This window comes from Nematolebias whitei, chromosome 4, assembly GCF_014905685.2.
Source record: "Nematolebias whitei isolate Nwh7 chromosome 4, NemWhi1, whole genome shotgun sequence".
NCBI lineage: Eukaryota > Metazoa > Chordata > Actinopteri > Cyprinodontiformes > Rivulidae > Nematolebias > Nematolebias whitei.
This window is the reverse complement of record NC_056501.1, coordinates 14033252-14054536: the sequence shown is the minus strand read 5'-3', so window position 1 is coordinate 14054536 and position 21285 is coordinate 14033252. Positions and strand designations below refer to the sequence as shown.

Genomic DNA, 21285 nt, shown 5'->3' with positions numbered 1-21285 from the left:
ACTGTTTTTTTTATGTATAGCCTTTGTTACAAATAACTTTGCCCATGAAAAAAAGTCATTTTAGTTTTTCACTGTTGAAGCTGTTGTTAATTGATGCTCCTCTCATGTAAAGCATCTTATTTGTTTAGCCAGTTAGCTTAGTTTAGCAACGCGAGACTGTTATTGAGCACTCTTGACACTGTGCGTTTTATGATGCTTTGCAGAAAACTAAAGCCGTAAGCCATGTTTTAAATTAATGTTGCACACCTTCTCTCGAGTGCGCATGATAAAAGTACTTGTGTAAACTTTTTCAGCAGTGAGCCACAGCGCCTTAAACACAAATACGTTCATAAAAACTCTTAAAAATTCCCCCCAAAATTCCTTTTGGACTCCATTCAAGAAGAGCACTTTAGTGTGCTTGTAGGAACCGTTTTAAAAGCCGTCGTCTCGTTTGTTTGTGCATGTCTCAGTATGTTTAGTCCTCTGCATGTCCTCATAAACATAATCGCCCTTAACTGAGCTGAATGAGGCCCACCTGCTCTGTGTTTTCGGTACCACAGGGCCTCCTTTACAACCCTCTCCCTCTGCGTGTTCCTAAGCAACAGCCACTCCTTGTTTACCTTTGCGTTTTTGCATTGTGATTCTCGTCAGGATATTATAACTCCAGCCCCTCGGGAGACGGACCGTCAGGCCTCTTTATTCAAAGTAGCAGCCCAGTGAAAGCTAATTGTTTACACGAACCCGCCATGCGTTTATCGTCATAAAAACCGTCAAATTCGAAGCCGTCTTATTTTATATTTAACCTTCTTCTCCTCATACATAATTATTGCAGATCCTTAACATGGTGAACTAATACCACCATGCAAATATTTTGCTTTTTGTGTTCTTTATTGCCGTCGTCTCCATGCTGCACTATCCTCATCGCCTGCCTATCATAAATGAGCTTATTTCATAAAGCTCTCTCAAATATTGACCCATAGAGGCAGAATGTCCTTCTTGTTTCTGCACAGGTGTCTAACACTTCTCCATATTGGTGAAGTAAGCCTTTGTTTGATGTGGGTTGCAGCTGTAGGAACTGGATTAAACATGCTGGTATCAACAAATTATCCTAATTACTGATCAAACCTAACTGTAGGGAACATGCAAAGTTGATTCAAGTACTTGACATCGTATTACAAAAAAACATGCAGTCCCACAGCACTTACAGTCATGTGTTGCAGTTGCGTTCTCTCGCATAGCTCAGATGTTTCCTTCTGTTTGAATTTAAAGTATGCAGCTTGTATTTTGACAGGCAATGACTACTCTTCTGTCTTTAGATGGCAGACGCTGACTGGCTGTAAGATTGGATAGAAACATTGGCAAGTGACACCTTATACCTCACTGGTCCTGTATCTAATTGTGTGAAATCAGATAAGTTGTCTTGAAGGGGGCTAAGCTGTCTCAGAGTGAGTGATCCTATCGGAGAGGCTTTATGAGGGATCAGGCGGGAAGAGCTGATTTAGTTATAATAATCTGTTAAAGTGAAACATGATCTGTAGAAAGTTGAAAAGCAGCTCCGAAGCTGAAAACTGTCATGTTTAATCATGCTACAAAAGGGAAAACATTACGATGAGTACAGGCTAAATGAAGCTAGCATGACGTGATGTTAGCAAAAAGCAGTACCTTTTGTGCGTCTCTTAGGCTTTTATATCTAAAAACAATGTTTAAAGGTGTGTTTAATGACATGCATCCATCCATCGTCTTCTATTTTGAGGTTGTGAGGGTCACTGGTGCCCATATCCAGCAGTCACTGTGCAAGAAGCAGGGGACGCCCTGGACAGGTCTCCAGTCCATCACAGGGACACATGGAGACAAAACAACCATTCACTCTCTCACTCACACCAAGGGACAATTGAGTTACCAATTAGACTAACGTGCATGTTTTTGGTGTATGGGAGGAAACAGGAATACCTGGAGAAAACCCACGCATGCATGGAGAGAACATGCAAACTCCACCCAGAAAGGCCGCCGGTCGGGATTCAATCAGGTGAACTTCTTGCTGGGAGGCAACGGCTCTACCAACTGATCCACCGTGCTGCCCTAATGCAATACGTTTTTCTTTTATATTTTTTAAGCAACAACCACAAGTATTCATTGCTGGCCAAGCTTGGTTTAGCATAAATGCTATTAAACACAAAATATTGTTGCACTTTTTTAGCTTAACATTTAAAGCTATGTACAAACATGTTTCAGTTTTAAAGTGGGTTATTATTACCTGCTTCTTTAGTTGGTGGTTTTGGCCACTGAAATGGAGGCCACTGACAGTGCTATGCAAGATTTGTGGCTGCCATCTTGCTAGGTGGTATGTCTATCACTTTGTATGCTGTTTACATGTGAAAGACACATTGTTTATGTTTGGTGTTTGCTTTAAGCTTCATTATTAGTCCAGAAAACATTTTAAATGTGAAAAAAATTAATATACATCATGCATATTGTGAAAACGCAAGGAAATGCCTAGTTCATTAGTGGGATCAAAATGTGTCACTACTGTTGTTAGAAAATTACCAAGTCCTGTAATGATTCTACCCAGACAGTATTTAACTGTTTTAAGTACTTTGGATGTCTACTTAGTATAGTCAGAGCTCTGCAGTGTCTGTGGTTAACTGCATTAAGACTAATAACTTTAAAGCTTATAACTTATTAATGAATTAATTAATAAAACTATTAACTTATATCTTATATACTTCAGTGTTTTTTGCATAATTATGGAAGCTTTTAGACATTTTAAAACATGCACTTCAGTATTTAGGTGTGGATAAGTGAACTTTACTAGCTTTACTATAATTTAATGTAGTAAATTAATATAATTTATTAATATTGGTGATAGATTTTAATTTAATTTTCTACACTCAGTACTTTGGTTTACAGTCATTGTAATACCAAAAAAAAAAAAAAAAAAAGTTAAAAACGAAATTGTAGCTATTTAGTTCCTGGACAGTGGTGACATACAGTGTATGAAACTAGTATTTTAAAATGTTAAAAGGATAAACATTCATTTGTTGATTTTTCTGGTTTTGATCATTGGAACAATTTTTGGCAAAGTATTAAGCTTCTTGGATGAGTTTAGTGTTTTCCACTTCAGAAATTCATGTTCTGAATAACTCACAATTTAGCACCTACCAAGATGGCAGTATGAATTTTTATCTCGTTAGCAAAGAGTGCACTGTGGTTGGCCACTTCTGTGTATTTCTGCATGCATTTTGCTACTTCTTTGAACAGTTGTGTTAGCTAGTTCTTTCACCTCGTTTTCCCACATTTAACTTTGCTGAACCCACTTTTTAAAATATCTTTATAATTTTATTTACTATTCCAATGTGTCTTATCTCTCACTGCATAAAAAGACAGCAAATAAAATATTTTTCAAGGTAAACCTGACTGTGTTCTAAGATAGTAGACATTATCTCTGTTTGACTGTGCACCGTCTCAACGTGCGTTCCTTGTTGCATTTCACTGCATACCTGACTGTGGGTAGACACATCAGGCAGCGTGTGTCCAGACCTGTTTGGTATGTGGAGCCGAGTCCCCTATTCAGCCTTGACTCTAAAACTCGTAGCTCTGAGATGTTAAAGCTCTGTCTGAGCACATACCTCACAGTGTGCTTCAAAAGTGTAAACTCTAAAAGGAATTCCTTTTGGGTATAAAAATAGCTGTTGTGTTATGTTGCAAAATGCTATGTATTGTATCAGGTGTAATGTTCACACCTGTAATTGTACAGGTAAATAAAGAATGAGGGATGTCATTCTGCACCTTGTTTTTGCTTTACCTGGGTGTATGCTGATATTTTTCTGGATATAAAATTCTCTCTTGCTGCTACCTGTGGTCCTGTGCTGTGACATGTTGGCACTGATATGAAAGTAAACACCTCAGAGTCCAGGTATATAGAAACAGTCTTTTTATTTCAGGATCACTTTACACAGTTTTGTTTAAGACAAAGTCTATAGAAGTCTTTACTATGTTGTGTGTTTTAATTTTAATTTTAATCTTTTGTCTAATGCCAATAAGAGGCTTGCTTACGAAGTGAGCAGAAGAGTTGAGCTTTTTGCTCAAGCAAGGCGTCACACAGCAGCCAAAACAACAGCCGAGTCATGGAGTCAGGACAAACATTTCAAATATGTCAGCAAAGAAAGTACAAGCAAAGCAGAGAGTTGCAGCTGAAACACTTGCACAGACTTGTATATTTTCTTATCTTCTTTTATTTCTTTTTCCAGAATTATTAAACTCAAAGAAGTCACATCTGAGCTGAGAGACTAGTGAGGCCAAAACCTGGAATTGCTTTGCAGATCCAACAGAATATGATGTTATCTGACATCCCTAAATCCACCTTTAATGACTCAACAGTGGGGTTTTTTTTCCTGCTTAATGAAAACATTTATTGGACATAGGCTGATGAGGGTTATGTCACGATATAGTATACATTTTCTTTTTTCAACCTTTATTTAGACAGGTAAATCCCATTGAGCCTCGAGGACTCATTTACAAGAGAGACCTGATTTCAACAAAGAATGATGAAAACAATTGACAACAGCTACAACAATAGACAGTTATAAAAAGGCATAGATTTTTTTTTTTTTTTTTTTAACAAATAAGATGGCTAAAAAAAAGTAACAAAAAACAGCTAGAGTCCAAGGCGAAGGTAGAAAAACTAAAAACAGGAACATGTCTGCATTGGTCCTTGCCAGGAGTCCAACAGATTCTTAAAGCCACTTAGAGAGGTCAAGGTTGAGAGCTTGAGGTCTTTTTGTAAGATATTCCAGGAAACAGGAGCGGAGTAGTAGAAGGCCCTTTTGCCTAGTTCAGTCCTCATTGAGGGAACACTGCAGGTAATAATGTCCTGATAGTGCACGCTGTAGCTGCACTCACACAGGGACATGTAGGAGGAGATGTATGAAGGCAGCAGACCAAGAAGTGATTTAAAGATGAAAATGTACCAGTGAGAGAGTCTGCATGAAGTTAATGATGTCCAGTTAACCAGTGAATACAGGGTGCAGTGGTGGGTACGAAAATCACAGCCAGTTATGAATCTTAGTGCACCATGATAGACAGCATCCAACATCCGCAGGGTGCTTGTAGGAGCGTTCATGTAAATAATGTCATCGTAATCAATGGAGGGAAGGAAGGTCACAGATACAAGGCGTTTCCTAGCATTCAGAGTTAGACAGGATCTGTTTCTGAAAAAGGACATTACTGTCCTTTTTGGAGAGTGTTGCTTTAATGCTGTTCCATGGAACAAGTGATGGGCACCGATAATCAAAGAGTTTTGATAATCCATATTCCGTTAACCAAAATATTATCTTTGCTAACGCTAGACCGCTCTCATCTTCTTCTTTCGGCTTTTCCCTCTTCAGGGGTCGCCACATCGAGTCATCCTCCTCCATCTCACTCTGTCCTCTGCATTCTATGTCCTCACTCCAACTACCTCCATGTCCTCTCTAACTGCATCCATATATCTTCTCTTTGGCATTCCTCTGTCTTTTTCCTGGCAGCTGCGTTTTTAACATCCTTCTACCAATATACCCACCGTCCCTCCTCTGGACATGTCCAAACCATCTCAGTCTGACCTCTCTAACTTTATCTCCCAGTTGTTCAACCTGTGCTGTAACTCTGATGATCTCGTTCCTAATCTTATCCATCCTTGTCACACCTAAGGAGAACCTCAACATCTTCATTTCTGCCACTTGCAGTTCTGTCTCCTGTCTTTTTGTCAGTGCCACTGTCTCCAGACCATACAACACAGCTGGTCTCACCACTGTCTTGCAAACTTTTCCTTTGTCCTTTGCTGACACCCTTTTGTCGCAAATCACTCCTGAAACTTTCCCCCATCCACTCCATAACGTTAGACCGCTATACAGGTAAAATACTTATCAGAAGCTAGCTCTAAACCGCTCACCGCTTAGACGACTGTCACTCAGTCTGTGCCACGTGTCTTCGTATCCTTCCAGCTGAAGCTGCCTCAATCAATCGGCCAATGTTAGTGGATTTAAAGTAGGCGAAACCCAATTTAGCTGAAATTAATTCCACTAACAGTTTCCTAAGTTAGCGAAACGCTTATCCGCTAAACGAAGAATGACTTCTGCTATTAGCTGTTAGCGGATTAGCAGAACAGTGCCCACCACTGCTGCCAAGCAATACAAAATACAAACAGACCATCTTTTCAACTTATGAAAAAGCTAATGCCTGGCATAATCTGCAGCACAGCTGGTCACTTGAACCATGATATTGTTGTTGTCAGGTCATCTTGTGTGAAATAAAATGAGGGTTATTGGTAGGTAGTCATATAATTGTCATCACGGAGTTCACTTTTTTTTGCTTGCATGAGCTGTTTTTCCTCTGTCTAGTTAAAATGTCACGACACTGGGGGGCAGATTATCTCAGCTGGAAGATTCAACTTCAGACAGGTTTTCACATCCCCTCTGGTGGTGTTGCCTTGTGTGTTAATTCTTAGGAAAGTGGTGTGTGTTCAGATCGTCTTGGCTCCAGCCTTGATCCTTTGATCAAACCTGTACCAGCCTCTTGGACATCAGAGCAGTGCATCAAACTGCACTGGTTTAGGGTGCAGTTGTCTGTTCTGAGACTTTGCAGCAATTTCCTGTTCTGTTTTCACAACTTCAGTGGTTCTTCGTGTCTGTGACATGTGGCCTGTTGCCACATTACAGAAATAGGCCGCTGGGGGTAGTTTGCATCTGCTCAATATGGCAATGTATTGTCTTCTCAGCAGTAATTAAAACGGAGCTTAATTACACTTATTGTATTTGAAAGAAAGAACTGTTTGCATTTGCACATTTCTAAGTCTAATATTGGTTTAAGCTGTGGTAAGATGAGCAAAATAAAAACCTGTTATTCATAAATGACTCAAACGTTCATTAACCAGCCACAAGTTTGTGGGTTGCACACGCAGTCTGTTTGCATACTGATCTAATTGTGTAGCTTTCTGTCCTACAAGTAAATACTACACGACAGGAACTTTGTATTCTTGTTCTCAAACTTTTTTGTGAAACCGACTCGCATGGCCGAGTTAGGGATGCGAGTCTGTGGGAAGGAGTTGGGGGGGGGGGGGTAGCACTGCTGTGTATCTGCTCGCCTTGCATCATCACTGTGGCCAGGACGTGTCTTTAAATGGAAGGCGTGGCCTTGACAACTTTGGTGATCTTTTTTTTTTTTAAGTACAGCATCATTGTCTGTTAGGCTCTGAAGCTAACAAGATTAAAAAAAGTCATAAGGTGACAAAAACATCAAAAATGTCTCTTCTGGTGATATTTAAAAAAAGGTATAAGCTCGCAAATATACCTCACAAAAAATACACTCACACTGTGATCAATTTGTTGTACGTCACGCTTGTAAAACTACTCTGTGTGTGATTCATAAAGGAAGTGCTACATGTGCAACAGAATTAAACCTTTTGAAAGTAGTAGCGTGTTGTTTAAGAAGGAAGGAGGGGGAGTTAAGAACTTTCCGTTGTTGCACAGAGAAATGTTCTTCTCAATGTGGTTTAACAGACAGGAAGCAGCAGAAACCCACTGCTCAGTGATGGTGTTCCTGTGAATGCAAACTTCACAGGTCAGTTTCTAGCTGCTCTTTTCTCTTCTTCTACCTAGTTTAAAAATATATATTATTTTTTGGGTTTCGTGTAGCTTATATGCTTGAAACAAAACTGGCATACTACCTGTTAGGTGAGAATGTGGGAGAAAAGATGAGCTCATATGTCAAAATGGGGACATTTCTTTCTTTTTTTTTTTTTTTTTAAACTGTTGGAAGAAATTGCGATAAAAAGTGGATTATCACCCAAGTTAGTTTGACATGCAGTCCTTGGAGACGTAACTCAACTTTTATCCCTGATTTCCAAATCATCTGGATGTCTGTTATTCTATAAAAAGCCTAAATTTATACCAAACAGCGTTATGTGACACAAACAAATATTACATGAGGGCATGACCACTTCTTTTAGAGTCTGAAGACAGAGTGGAAAAGTACAAGGTTTGCAGAAGATGAGATTAAATTCCCGTCTCTTCTATAAAGTTTAAGCTGGAGGCAGTTTTTGTCTCCCTTAAGTCCAAAAGTCTCCTTGTGTAATGCAGGCGACGCTGAGCGCTGCCTCACATGCTGTCTGCGTTTTGGATGCCTTGCACTCTGCAGGTGTAAACTAAGAGCCAGTGTCTGCCTCTGTGCCATTTGTCCCATTTCATCCATGGCATGTTGCTGTGGAAGCACTTCTACTCATCTCGATAAACTAGTTTTAAATGCGCAATCCTAGGAGGAGACCATAACATAAGGAAAATACAGTCTACAAAACAGATTTTAAGTTGTTGACATAAATCTACAGCAATTATAAAAACTACATAGGTGTGTGTTTTAGTCTGGAGCTCATGCAACACCTTAATTGCTGTATTCTGTTGGCAAACACTTTTTCAGCCTTGTAACTTCATCACCTTTTCTTCAGGTTAGCCTTAAATGCGCATATTATTTCCTTCTTTTTTTTTTTTCATGTTTCAACCCATGCATTTCCAAAACTGTGATGTTTTATTGGTTTTCCTTGGCACTTAAAGCACCATTGTTACCCATCGGTGGGCAGTTTATTTACAGTTGCGTCAAACAAAAGGGAACTGCTGTCCAGAAATGACGATCAGGATCCCCTGACACACATATAGGCTATCACAGAGCTCCAGGAATGAGCTCGAGACTCGTATCACTGAGTCATTTCCTTTACAGGAACCCAGAGGATCCTGCAAAAACACTATGCTGACAACCTTTTCATAACATTTTGTGGCTAAGCTGTTTCAGTATAAAGCAAAAACGGTTTTCGGACTCTTGTTTTGTGGCTATATTTGTAATGAAATGTCCCTCACTCTTGTAAGATAAATGATCAAATCGGTTTCTGAAAGTTCGTAATGTGTTGGCAGGTGTTTTAAACTCCTGATTTTGTTTGTTTCACACTATCAAGGTGGCATCTATGATATATATCAGGGCTATTCAATTAAAACTCACTGAGGTCCAGCTGTACTCACATTATCACTGTTAACAAACTGCACTTTATAGTAAACAACTAGAACTTTTACCATATTTAAAAGTAGTCTCAAGCCAATACATTTTAGGCCTTTATTTCAGATTAAAACAGAAAGCTCCGAATAAAATGCATCTTAAATGTGCAAACAGAGCCTAATAACATCTTTAGAAAATAGAAAACATTGATAAAACATTGAAACATTGGAAAAAAAGTGTCTCTTTTAGTAAAAAAATGTGTAAAAAGAGCAACTAGTTTGGAAGATAATATAAAATAATATAGATAGAGATATTTATTGATGATATTCAATAATTAAATATGTCTGAATACACTTTTTGATTAACATATGAAAATAAACAAAATAACATTTAATATCAGTTTGGAAGCAATTCAGAAATTAAGTCCGTAATTCAAGTTCGAATAATGCTCAGAGTTCAATGTTTTATGTGAAAACCTCTCCAAAACGCTCAAATGGGAAAACTGTAGAGTCCTTCTTTGAATATCCATGAGATTCAGAATAAATATTAACAAAGAGGTTGATTTCCGTCCACAATGTGGTCAGGTGACTCGCCATCAATTGTAGAAGGTTGTTAAAAGGGGTGACAAAAAAAATGACCTAAAAGGTCAAAAACATAAATTTAGTACATATTCAAATAAATTAAATTATCTTTAGATTAAATGGTTTGTAACCACTACAAAATACAAACATGTATTCAATAAATGCTATATTTCATAAACATTTGACTTCATAATTCAATTAAGGCACATTTTCAAAATGTTTACTCAAAATCAGTTAGCTTTAAGGCTAACAAAGGAATCAAACATTCATTTTAAATAACAGTTGTGCAGCAGGTTCAAAATATGTAGTAGCAAATTAATTCAAACCGAGCCAGTACTAAACCGTACAAAACCACCACTGTCGCTGTAGCGGTTTGTCAAAAAGTAACAAAAATACCTTAAAATAGTTCAAATGAATTCAACCAATGATGTCCTTTAATTAGTAAAGGTATGGCTTTTTATTTGGTTTACTTATTGAGTAACTTTTATTAGAGTAATAAATAAATACATGGTTGGAAATATCATATCGACCAGGGTAAAACTTTAGCTAAATTAGCCGTTAGCTCTATGGAGTCTTGCATTGTAAGTGGTGTGATAGTTGCTGCGGTGCTAACGCAGCTACTAACACGCCCAACAGTATTTTAAAACAAAAATGTAACTCATCCTTGAGTAGATGATTGAATAGTTTCAAGTTTCGCAAGCGATGACCGGAGTGCCCCGGAACTTTAAAAAAAATAGGGTGCACAGTAACGGGGTTACACACCTCCTGCTTCTCTGCTTGGCTCTGGCGTCTAAGCTGTCTATCGCTGGAAAAATGCTCCATGAAAATTGTCTATTTTCATGACTTTATCAGATTGGGCACGGGTCTGGACAGAACCATCACTCGGTCCAGATCCGGCTTTAATCATCTGTATGGGAGACTCGTTTTAACTTTCCGACACCACCACTCACCCATCCCTAAATCTTCTCACTGTGGTATTAAGACACTCCAATTTTCCTGAACAGCTAGTCAACTGAGAAAATCTTTTTTTTTTTTCTGTAACTGATATGAGAATAGCTGATAAGTAAAGTTTGCCCAGTCCTTTTTCTTGCATCTCACAATGTTTGCACTCACCACATGCAGAGTGAGTCATTGCATAGTCATTCAATTGGCTTAAATTACCTCCTTTCATGGTCAACAATGAGCTCAGCTGAGGAGACTAAAGCGGGGGAAATGGGGCCTTCTGGGAATGCTCCATTTGTTCATGAATCCTCAGTCTAATTGGTTGTTATTGCGACTGGCAGTCACCATGTTGAAGGGGTGGAGTAGACCAGTGTTTGTGCCTTTCTGCCTGTGAGTTTTCCTGCAAACCAAGCCACGGCGTACGACAGTGACAACTGCTGGAGGAGAGTTGATTGACAGAAAGAATCTTGTGACTGTGGTCACATGACCTTCATGAGCACACTGTAATCATGAGTTAAAGCTGACGCTGATGGTTATGGTCATGACGGCATTACAGTGAGACAAACGATAACTAATGACTCAGAATATCGTTATGCAATTTAGACTAAAATACACAAAATAGAGATCCAGGTTTTGAATCCTATATTAATTTTTGTTGTTTCTTAAACTAATAAACTGAATAGAGTTGCTGGTCTGCAAAAATATATATATATATATATATTTTTGTGATTTATATTTTCATTTTTAGTTGCTAGTCGTCAATAGTTCTATCTTATTTTATATAGATTTCCAAATAATTTGGTACGTTTTTATACAAAAAAAAAAACTGAGAACAGACAATTTATAGCGATTCATACAAAATATTATATATCATATAAAGTAATAATCGATAAGAATTTAAAGCGTCACCAAATGTTTATGTTAACATGTAAAAAAAAAAAAAAAAAAAAAATTAAAGTGAGGATGAATCGCTCAAGTCTACAGATGTTTTGATCCTCAGTTTGACTGCCTTGTTTCAGTCTCACTGCTGCAGTGTGGCTGTTTTTTTTAATTTTCTTTGTAAAGTTGAGTTTCCATCGCGGCCAACTATGGAACACCGAAGTGCTCAAAATTAAATCAATAAATAAAGCTTTATGAAATAAGAAAAATTGGTTTATTTATTTCATAATGCTGTTTTTCAACGCTTATTTATTTAATTATTGTGTTTTTCATAACGGCTTATTTATTTCATAATGCCACTTTTCAGCAGAATGACTTCAGCTGTCAATCAACGTCAGTGGGATGGACCTGTACACCCACTGGATGATCCTTCATAGCGTCCATTAGTTTTCCTGCTCACTGGTACAGCTAGCATAGCAGCAACTTGCTCAACAGTCATGAAGGATGGCAGAGTTGCATGAACTTCGTTTAGAACTTTAGCAGATCAAACTGAGAGGATTAGGTTCTCAGAAGATACAGGTGTCGTGACAAAAAGCAATGGACTGAAAAAAAATCAATCGGCGCCATGGGAGCCGATTTTTCCTGAGTGGATGCTGTGAAGGATCATCCAGTGGGCGTGCAGGTCCATCCCACTGACATTGATTGACAGCTGAAGTCATTCTGCTGTAAAGTGGCATTATGAAATAAATAAGCCATTATGAAAAACACAATTATAAAATAAATGAGCGATCATGAAAAACAATTATGAAATGAATTATCCAGTTTTTCTTATTTCATACTGCTTTATTTATTTATTTAATTTTGAGCATTTCTTTGTTCCATAACCAACAGGTTAAGTTGAACACAGTTTCTTGCTTTTTGATCTGGCAGAGTTTAAAATCAACTCAATATACAACTGTGTGCTAAACGTAATATATTTATTACTGCACAAGATTGTAAGTCAGTGTTGTTCTCAAAAAAAGACGAGCACAAATTGTACATGTCGGATTACACGCAACCTGTGCTTGGTTAAATTTCATCACAAGACAGTTAAGCATTTTATCCTGCAGGCTTCGCCTCCCAGTAACAGCATTAAAATATTCAAGTCTGTCAAAATAGGACCCCACCCAGAGCGAGTCATGGGCAGTCTATTTGCTTTGTGAACTATTATGCATTGACTAACTTCTCGGTAAAACCCCTCCCTTTTTCTGTTTCTCCCTCCTCTCTTCGTGATGTAGACGTTGCAGTTTACAGCCCTGCCTCTGTGCCGGCACAGTGCAGCTGTTGTCATGTGCTTTGGGATAATGTGCAGGCTGTATCTGACGAATGGCTGGCTCGTCTGCTGTTTGCTCCATGCCAAATGGACCCATCCAGATCAATGGGGCACTGACAGGAGGGATAGAGAGAACACAGTGTGGCACATAGCGGTTTATATTCAATAATCAGTGCATTAGAGATGCAAACTTAAAACACTGAAGAGTAGAATAAAGGAAATACTTGTATCTTGACTCCTGCTGATGTAACAAATTAACATTTTGCTACTCAAAACATCTGCTATGAATGTGTCTGATGCAGTCTGTCAATTTAATGACACACACATCCACCCACTTATTTTCTTTTGATTTCTCTTTTGTTTTCTAGTGAGATTTATTGCTGTAGTTCGCCTGATTTGGAAACCTTGAGCAACACGTTTTATCATTGATGCATGAGTCTGCTGAGGCGCCGATATTCGGCACAAACATGCAAAGCAGAGCGGGACACTGAGCTCCGAACGGGTGGCGGGCAGCAGCGTGCACCTTGGATTGAGTAAAGTGAAACACTAGCATTCAGATTTAGTTTCCCTGGCTCTTTTTCCTCTTTTCCACAGTGTCGTTTAGACGTTTGGACGCTTGGAGGAACGTAAAACTGAACCTTTAAAATTTGTTCCTTGTGTGCCTCGAGCCGCAAAAGTTCTCTATCACCTTGTTCATACAGAACGTGCGACGTTGACAATCACACAGGCATTTCAAAGCAAATAAGCTCCACCCTGCAGCACACCAAAAGGCAGGGGTTGTGACTGTTGGATAATGGGGGGGGGGGGGGGGGGGAACCAAACATTAGGCTCTTTCATAAATCGGTTCCTCAAAATGGCCGCAGAGCTCGACTGGGCTGACGTGGAGCAAAGCGTTAAATATGTGACGACCATCTTCCTTGGATCAGTTTTCAAAACATTCTGAATTAAATCTGTTTAACGTGTCCACTGTTTTGTCTGTTACCTCATTTTGCAAAGGAGCATCAAGGGTGGGTTGGCTGTGACCCCCCTCGGTCCATTTAGAAATTGTACCGTGGCGGCCAGTAGGCCTTTAGTCCCACCTTGAGGTGTTTTGCGTAACTTTCCATTGACACTTCTCCACTCCTGCCAGCTACATGAAGAAGAGCACAGTAGGCAGGGGTGTGTTTGGGGGGGGGGGGGGGGGTGTTGTTTGTTCTCCAACCTTTCAGTAGTTCCTCTCCTCTGCACACGGAACCTGCCTCTGGGTATCAAGTTGTTGGGACACACCTCATCACGTCAGTACACAGTCATCAGGTTCCCCCCACACCCCCAGTTTGTGAGCACGGTAACCTTAGAGCTAACGTTAAATTTTAAATTTGTGATTTTTTTCTTTTCTTTTTGAAGATAAAGGGGTTCCCTTTACACCACCCCACGCCACCTTTTCCTCACATGATAATAACCTATGAAACTAGGGATGCTCCGATCAGTTTTTTTTCTGCCGATCACCGATGCCGATCATGCATGGTGCCGATCACATGGATTGGCTGTTCATTGTTTGATTTTGTTAAGATGAGTGCTACTTGCCACATGAGCTGGAAAATGGGAACCAAATGGGTATCTCTGCAGACAAATATGGGAGGCGTTACTCGAGGGCCACATCTGATTGGACAAAACAAAACAAGGCGTTATTGGCAGATTGTGTTAACCACAGACATATATTATGTTCATGGTGTTAACCGGTTCGACATTAGCGGCGTCTGCACAACTTCTCTTTCCACCTCTCTTAACACAGAACTTCCTGTTACATTTCAAAATAAGAGCAACATAAATGGGTAGTGGGGAGGGCTATGTTTGTTTTTTTTTAATTCCTAGCCATTACATTAAAAAACAATCCATTTTTGTTGTTGAATAATGTAAAAATATTTAAAATCAATTCATAAAGAAAGAAAAATAAAGTAACCAAAATATTAATGATACTTAAACTGGCTTTGGGACAAGGGATGTTTCCTTTAAAGTCACATTTTCTTGTTCAACCTTTTAAATCAGTCACTGCAGATGAGTGATTGTCAGTTTCTGTCAGATTTCTGCAACTGGAGCAGGTATTTCTGTTTACTGGTTAACTTCCTCAGCTGTCTCACATTTTAAGGGTCAATCCTACTCCATGTGCCGGCTCCTTTCATAGATCAGATCTCATAGAAGAACTTCTAAAGAGCAAATTTTGTTTTTAGCATCTTTTTTGGGCCGTTATCTCATCACAGGCCTCATGATCTTTAATTGAGACCAGACTTTTTGACAAATAGGAGCAGGTTTTGCTTCAGATGCTTCATATTTCATTGTACCCAGACCACACTCAAGCCAACCTGTGTCAGGTGCAGCCTACACTCCAAGAACAAAAGAGAATGTTCTTCAGCAGATGTAACGCTGTTTCTTAGAAACCTTCAGTTTTAAAAAAGAGCTGACGTAACTTACCTAAAGAGCAGCAAATACAGCTAGCCAATCAGTTTTTGCCCTTTAGAAGCGCTTATTTTATAAAAACGCCCACTTTCAGTCTGCAGAGAACCCCTTCTCGAATATCGTGCCTAACAGACTCTTTGAGAGAAGCCCACAACAGACAGGAACATGCATGTGGATTTTCTTAGTTGACTTAAAGTTGACAAAAACTTATTTAGCAGAAGTTCATTCTGCTAACGGTGTCCAAAGATAAAAAAAAAACCTGCTAATCCGCTAAATGAAAATTTGTTCAGCTTTTAGCTGTTAGCGGATTAGCTGAACTTTCCCCACCCCTGAGTAAACCTTCCATGCAGACAAGTCAAATGTGAACTATGTGCAGGCTCGACTAGATGAGCTACATTGTTCCTTATTGAAGGAGCACAGAAAACAGTTGTCACAAGAATAAAGGCTACACTGGCTTGTTGCTCCAGCTGAAGCGGATTAGCATGTCTCTTTTAACAATAGTACATTTTGAACCTTTCGTTGGACTTTTTAAAGGCATATTTTTGGATCAAATTGTACATTATTTGAACACTAAAGTGACTAAATTACAAAAAGCATGTACCTTTTTAGAGGTTTGAACAAATTGTACGCTTAAAGCTTGGAACTTTACACACTCCTGTATAAGAAGCACAACGCCTTTAATACAGAATAGAAGTCCAGCTGCTTTAAAAATAATAATAATAAATAAAAAAAAACGATTTAGCTTGAGTCTCTCTTTTTCAAATGATTTGAATTGTAACCCTTAAACTTCAACAATTGACCCTTAAAATAATAATTTACAAAGTTTTTATTATGTTTTATCTTATTATGTTTGGATTTCCATTTGGAAGGTTGTAATTCCTAATCATGATATCACTGTGGAAAAAAAAAATCACTGTAATCGCCACTTTGATTGTTGACATGTGCTGCTGATTGTTTTTGCTGCTGATCTCATGCTGCTGATTTACGTCATGCTGCTGTGTTCATTCGTACTCATCTGCTCACACAGAATCACGTTCGTGCTGCTGTTGTTCGGCGTATTGTTTTTGCACTATTAAGTGTTTAGCGTATTCTTAGTTCATATCTTAGATCTTTATTACAGTTTTCTTTTACATTTTAATTCTTTGTTGGATTAACTGGGACCATGTGTACACAATTTTGTTCCGCCTGATGCACCACATGTGATGCGAATGACAGTAAAGAACCTTGACGTGACTTTAGAGCATAATCTGGTGCAAAAGATGGAAATAAATGTCTTACACTGGCAGGGATTAATATTTAATAAACTTTACTGGTGATTTGTTGATTTGCATGGTGTTGACTTGGGCTGACTTTATCTGTAACAGAGACAGTAATCCACTAATAATCTGATTTATTCTGCGGAAGATGTGGCTTTTCAGCATCAGAACTAAAAACTAGTCCTAACAGTTAGTTTTCTGAAAATGTTTGGGTCTAACTAGGTTTCGCTCGGTCCCAGTAGGTCTCAGGAACACTGACTGGAGGGTTGCGCTCTGTTTTGTAACTGCCTTTTGTTTCTCCGTGAAAATCATCTGATCTAAAAGGTTTGCTGACCTTTGCCCCCTCTCTGTCTCTCATGCAGGTGTAGATGCTCCAGGCGCAGCGGGGCCCGGCCTCTGTATCGGAGCGGGACGAGGCTGCTCCCACCTGGGCCACGGTACACCACTGAAACACCGGCTCGTGGTCAGATCTGCTCAGATTAGAAAACGGGACGAAGCTCAGAGGCCATTTTGTGAAGTGAAGCTGAGTGAAGCAGAGGAGGAGGAGTAGTCGCAGTGGGGATATTTTCGTCTGCTTCCCGCCCTCTGAACTGCACTGCGATGACGACTGCAGTTCACCCCAGTGAACTGGTGTTTGAGTTTGCCAGCAACGGGATGGATGAAATGAATCAGGTATCTGTCACGCTGAGGGAAACGGCTTTTCTGTTCTTGTACACATAACTGGGCTTGCATTACAACACTTGTTTAAGTTGCTCAAACGCTCTTCGGACAAGAAACTTGTTTATCTTTTTCAACCCACGTGATCAAGTTTGAGCATTTAACTCTTTTCAAAACAAACTCGTGTAAACAGCATGGACATCGGGGTGGGATGAGCCTGTGATGTTTGAGCTCGACTCCAGGTTTGGAGGAGGATGGAGCAGCGAGGAGGTCTGGGAAGAGGAGTGCGGGTTGCTGGGAGCACATTCAGTGAGGGTTAGGGTGCGTGGGAGGGAACGGGTGGGGCTTGGACATGAAGGTTGATACGTGGTATAAAACCTGCGCCGGTGCGTCGTGCCGTTGGCCTTTTGGGTGTGCAATTATCTCTTTCACATCTGGGTTTGAATCCTGTGGGTCTGGCTTTAATGGTAAATGTTTGTGTGGGTTTACATGCGCTGGTATCTGCACGAGTATCTAAAGTGACAAGTTGTTACTGGATCCCTGAATAGGACCGAGTCAGGCCTAACCTGACAGACCAGTTATGTTGCTACTTGGAAGAGACAGGATAATTCAGTTAAAAGGTCTTGCATTGTTCCGCTGTGACAGTTTTGTTCTATGTGGCACCCACTTGGCCTGTTTTGTCAGCAGCATGGCTTTTCTTTTTTTTTTTTTTTTAAACCAAGTCATGAGAATTCGCCAAACTTATTGCAAATTAAAAGAACATAAATCTGAACGTTTGAAGAGATTCTTTGGCTTTTGCTGGAATTTTAATGCTTTGGTTTGACCGCAATAAACTTTTTGGATCTGAGGAAAATCATGTAGTGATTAGCTCTTCTACATTGGATTTTAGGTCAATAAGTTCCCTCCTCAGGTGTTTGATGTGATTTTCAGCAATCAAGTTGTACTCTGAATGTTTCTTGTTCGCTTGCTCTGAAATCGAAATACTTGTTTTTGATTATCCTTAAAGTTGTCTCTACAAGAGGTTGAGTCAGGTCCTCTTGATAGATTCTTCTTGTTGAAACATTTCATTTTTTTTATATATAACCTTTATTTAATCAGGCAGATCCCAGTGAGATCACAGATCTCTTTTGCAAGGGAGGCCTGGACCTGAAGGCAGCCTAACATGCATGTTTTTTTGTCTGTGGGAGGAAACCGGAGTACCTGGAGAAAACCCACGCAAGCACGAGACGGACATGCAAACTCCACACAGGAAGACCCCAGGTCCAACCGGAGATTGAACCCAGGTCCTTCTTGCTGTGAGGCAACAGTGCTAACCACTGAGCTGTCGTGCTGCCTAAATCCAAAAGATATCCAAATATCCAAAAGACCTTCAGTCTGAGGAGCTGCAACAAACTCAGTCTTATAAGCAGCACATTCTCATAGTGGATCAACCAGTTTGCTGGTGACAGCCAAAACTATTTGTTCATTTAAAAAAAAAGGTTCATAGGCTCAATCTTCCAGGTAGATAACAAAAAAGGTTAAATCATTTCATCTGGATGAGTTTCTTTAAGGGAGAAACGTTTCGTCTTCCATCCGGAAGACTTCATCAGTCTGTGGCCAGCCAACCAGATCTGTCCCATAAGTAGCCTTCACTGCTGTGTTTCAAGCCAGCCTCCTGTTGGAATCTCAGAAGCAGGCTTTTAACACATGCAAAAGGACCCATCTGTCCAAAACAATCAATCTTCATGTATAACAATCAAATGTTTTAGGCCAGATGACCGACCTGCTACTCACAGAAACAGCTTGACGACACCACGGCCAAAATGGTTCAGAAAAAATGTTTGTAGGCTCAATCATCCAGATAGATGACTAAAAAAGGTTAATGCATGCAACAGGAGGACCATCAGTCTAACAATTGATTGTTAGTGCCCTGATGGCCGCGTGCTATTAACAGCAGGCTGAGTGATGCAGTAACAGCATTGTAAGAGGGGGACACATGGAGGCCACCTCCATGTTTATTAACCCACATTAAGTTCAGAACCACTAGACTGAGGAACAGCTTCTACCCCGAGGCCGTCATGAATATCTAACCAGGATAATCACTGTGAAAAATCATATCCTGTTGCTGCTGATTTGTTTTTTGTTGCCGTGTTCATTCGTGCTCATCTGCTCACACAGACTCGTGTTCGTGCTGCTGTACGGCGTATTGTTTTTTATGCTACTAGTGCTTTAGTGTATTTCTAAACACATTTCTTAGTTCATATCTTGGATCTTATTACCGTTTTTCTTTTACATTTTGTACTTTTGTTGGATGTAACTGGGCCCCTGTGTGCACAGTTTTGTTCCACCACATGTGATGAAATAAAGAAGCTTGAATCCTTGTTCAACGATGGACGCGTTCTCTTCACAAAGATGGCTTCTTTTACTCCCCTCTCCAACCAACGTTCCTCTCTTCCAGGATGTGAACATCTTCATCCCTGAAAGGTCATTTGACAATTTCAACAAAGAAGAGTCCGTCCAGAGGACCCAACTCAACCTTGTTGGATGCATCTACCTGGATTATTGAGCATGCGTCAGGACATCTCCACAAGACATTTTGCCTTTAAGTTAAACATTTAATGAGTATTAGATGGTGTTGCTCTCTCAAGTTTCACATTGAGGATATTAAAAGCACACAGGCAGTTAAAACCCACTGTGCCGGGGCCAGTAAAGCAGAAGAGAGTGGGGGAGAAATGGGGAACTCAGAAATGCAAATCATCCTGATAGTTATCACTCCTGTTCCTCTTCTAGAAACTCTGTTCAATAAACAGAAAGAAATAGATGGACTAAGCATCGTCTTCAAAACAATTTACAGTGGCAAGCTCCTGTGATGTTTCACAATTTAAAGACAAAAGTTTCCCGTTGTTCTTGTCGAGCTCCTTTAGAAACTGTCGAGTCACGACGGTTTACACGGCAGTACAAGACGAGTTGGACGTGCTTTGGCTCGGAGCGAAAATCCATTCGAGATCAAAACGGCGGCTGAGACGGCAGCTTCACGTGAATCGTGCTCTGTCAACAAACTGCGTGTGAGTCAGTCGTTGCGTTTGATGGAAGGAGAGGAGGGATGCGACGCTGTTTCTGGAGCTCAGCAGACCAACAGGCAAAACATATTTTATCTACACACACTCTTTACTCTCGGTCAAGGATGGCAAGCACCATTTAAATCCAACCAAGAAAACATGCTGGCCTCAGTGTCTCTGACCCAAAGATTGTGATTAATGAAAAACATTCTGTGTATGTCACAGACACTGATAGCGATGGCAGCCAAAACAAAACTCAGGGATTTTTTTTTGCTTTTCAGCTGATACACTTGTTTCAAGCTAATAGATACCAAGTGGAGCCATCTTGATGTTAACGCCTGCACTATTTACAGTTTGTACAATAAAAATCCCAGAATACCTGCAGGAGCAGCGCTGAAGGACTAACTATTCCTTACTTTTTCCAAATAATGACCCCGTCTGTTAGTGTTCTGGTTAAAGTGTAACAAAAACGGGCATGCTGCTGTGTGGTTGAATGACACCCCCCACCCTACCCCCCAGCTCAAGGCCTGGACACCTGGTATGCCCCTGAAGTCCCAACCAACAATGAACACTTGTGTAAAAAGAGACAGATAAGCCTTTATTCATGTCCCTCATACAGCACCTCCCCCCACTCTTAAATCATCTCATCGCTGCAGGAATGTTATTTTTATTGATCCACATAGTTTGATTAAGCATTAAAGAGTTGACGGCGTTGTAAAATCTGGTGTGAAGGGACGCTTCACACTGTTTTAGGTTTTTGTCATCGAAGCACCATGCACCATTATTCCGACACAATATTTAACTTTTTATTTATTTAAAACTAAACAATTATCAATGTCTTGACTCTCTCTACCTGGTGGGTGAATTTGTTACTGATAAAGAGATTCTGATTAGAAATCTTTATTTGTCATTGATGTTTGAACATAATGTACAATTTAAAAGTGTGCTTTGCTGCCATCTGCTGGTCATCAATTGATTCATTATAAATTATCCTTTTTTTTAATTCTCGCGTACTAAAAGGAAAAAAATACATTAAAGTTCTATAGAAATTGAGAAAATTTTACATTGAGCTGCATTCACGTTTTCTCATACTACATAAATCAGCTGCGTTCTAAGTAGGGGTTGAGACAAATTACAGAGAAAAAGCTCATATTTAGCTTATTTTTGCAACAAACTGTACAAAATATTAGACTATA

The 21285-nt window shown here is 39.7% G+C and overlaps 1 protein-coding gene across 1 annotated transcript in view; it reads left to right on the top strand.

Moving 5' to 3' along the window:
• Positions 1-21285, top strand: part of elf1 (E74-like ETS transcription factor 1) — a 44582-nt gene that overhangs the window by 8131 nt on the left and 15166 nt on the right. Inside the window, exon 2 of the mRNA XM_037675209.1 lies at positions 16757-17066. Coding sequence (XP_037531137.1) covers positions 16995-17066 — 72 coding nt within the window. The 5' untranslated portion in view covers positions 16757-16994. The remainder of the gene's footprint in view (positions 1-16756; positions 17067-21285) is intronic.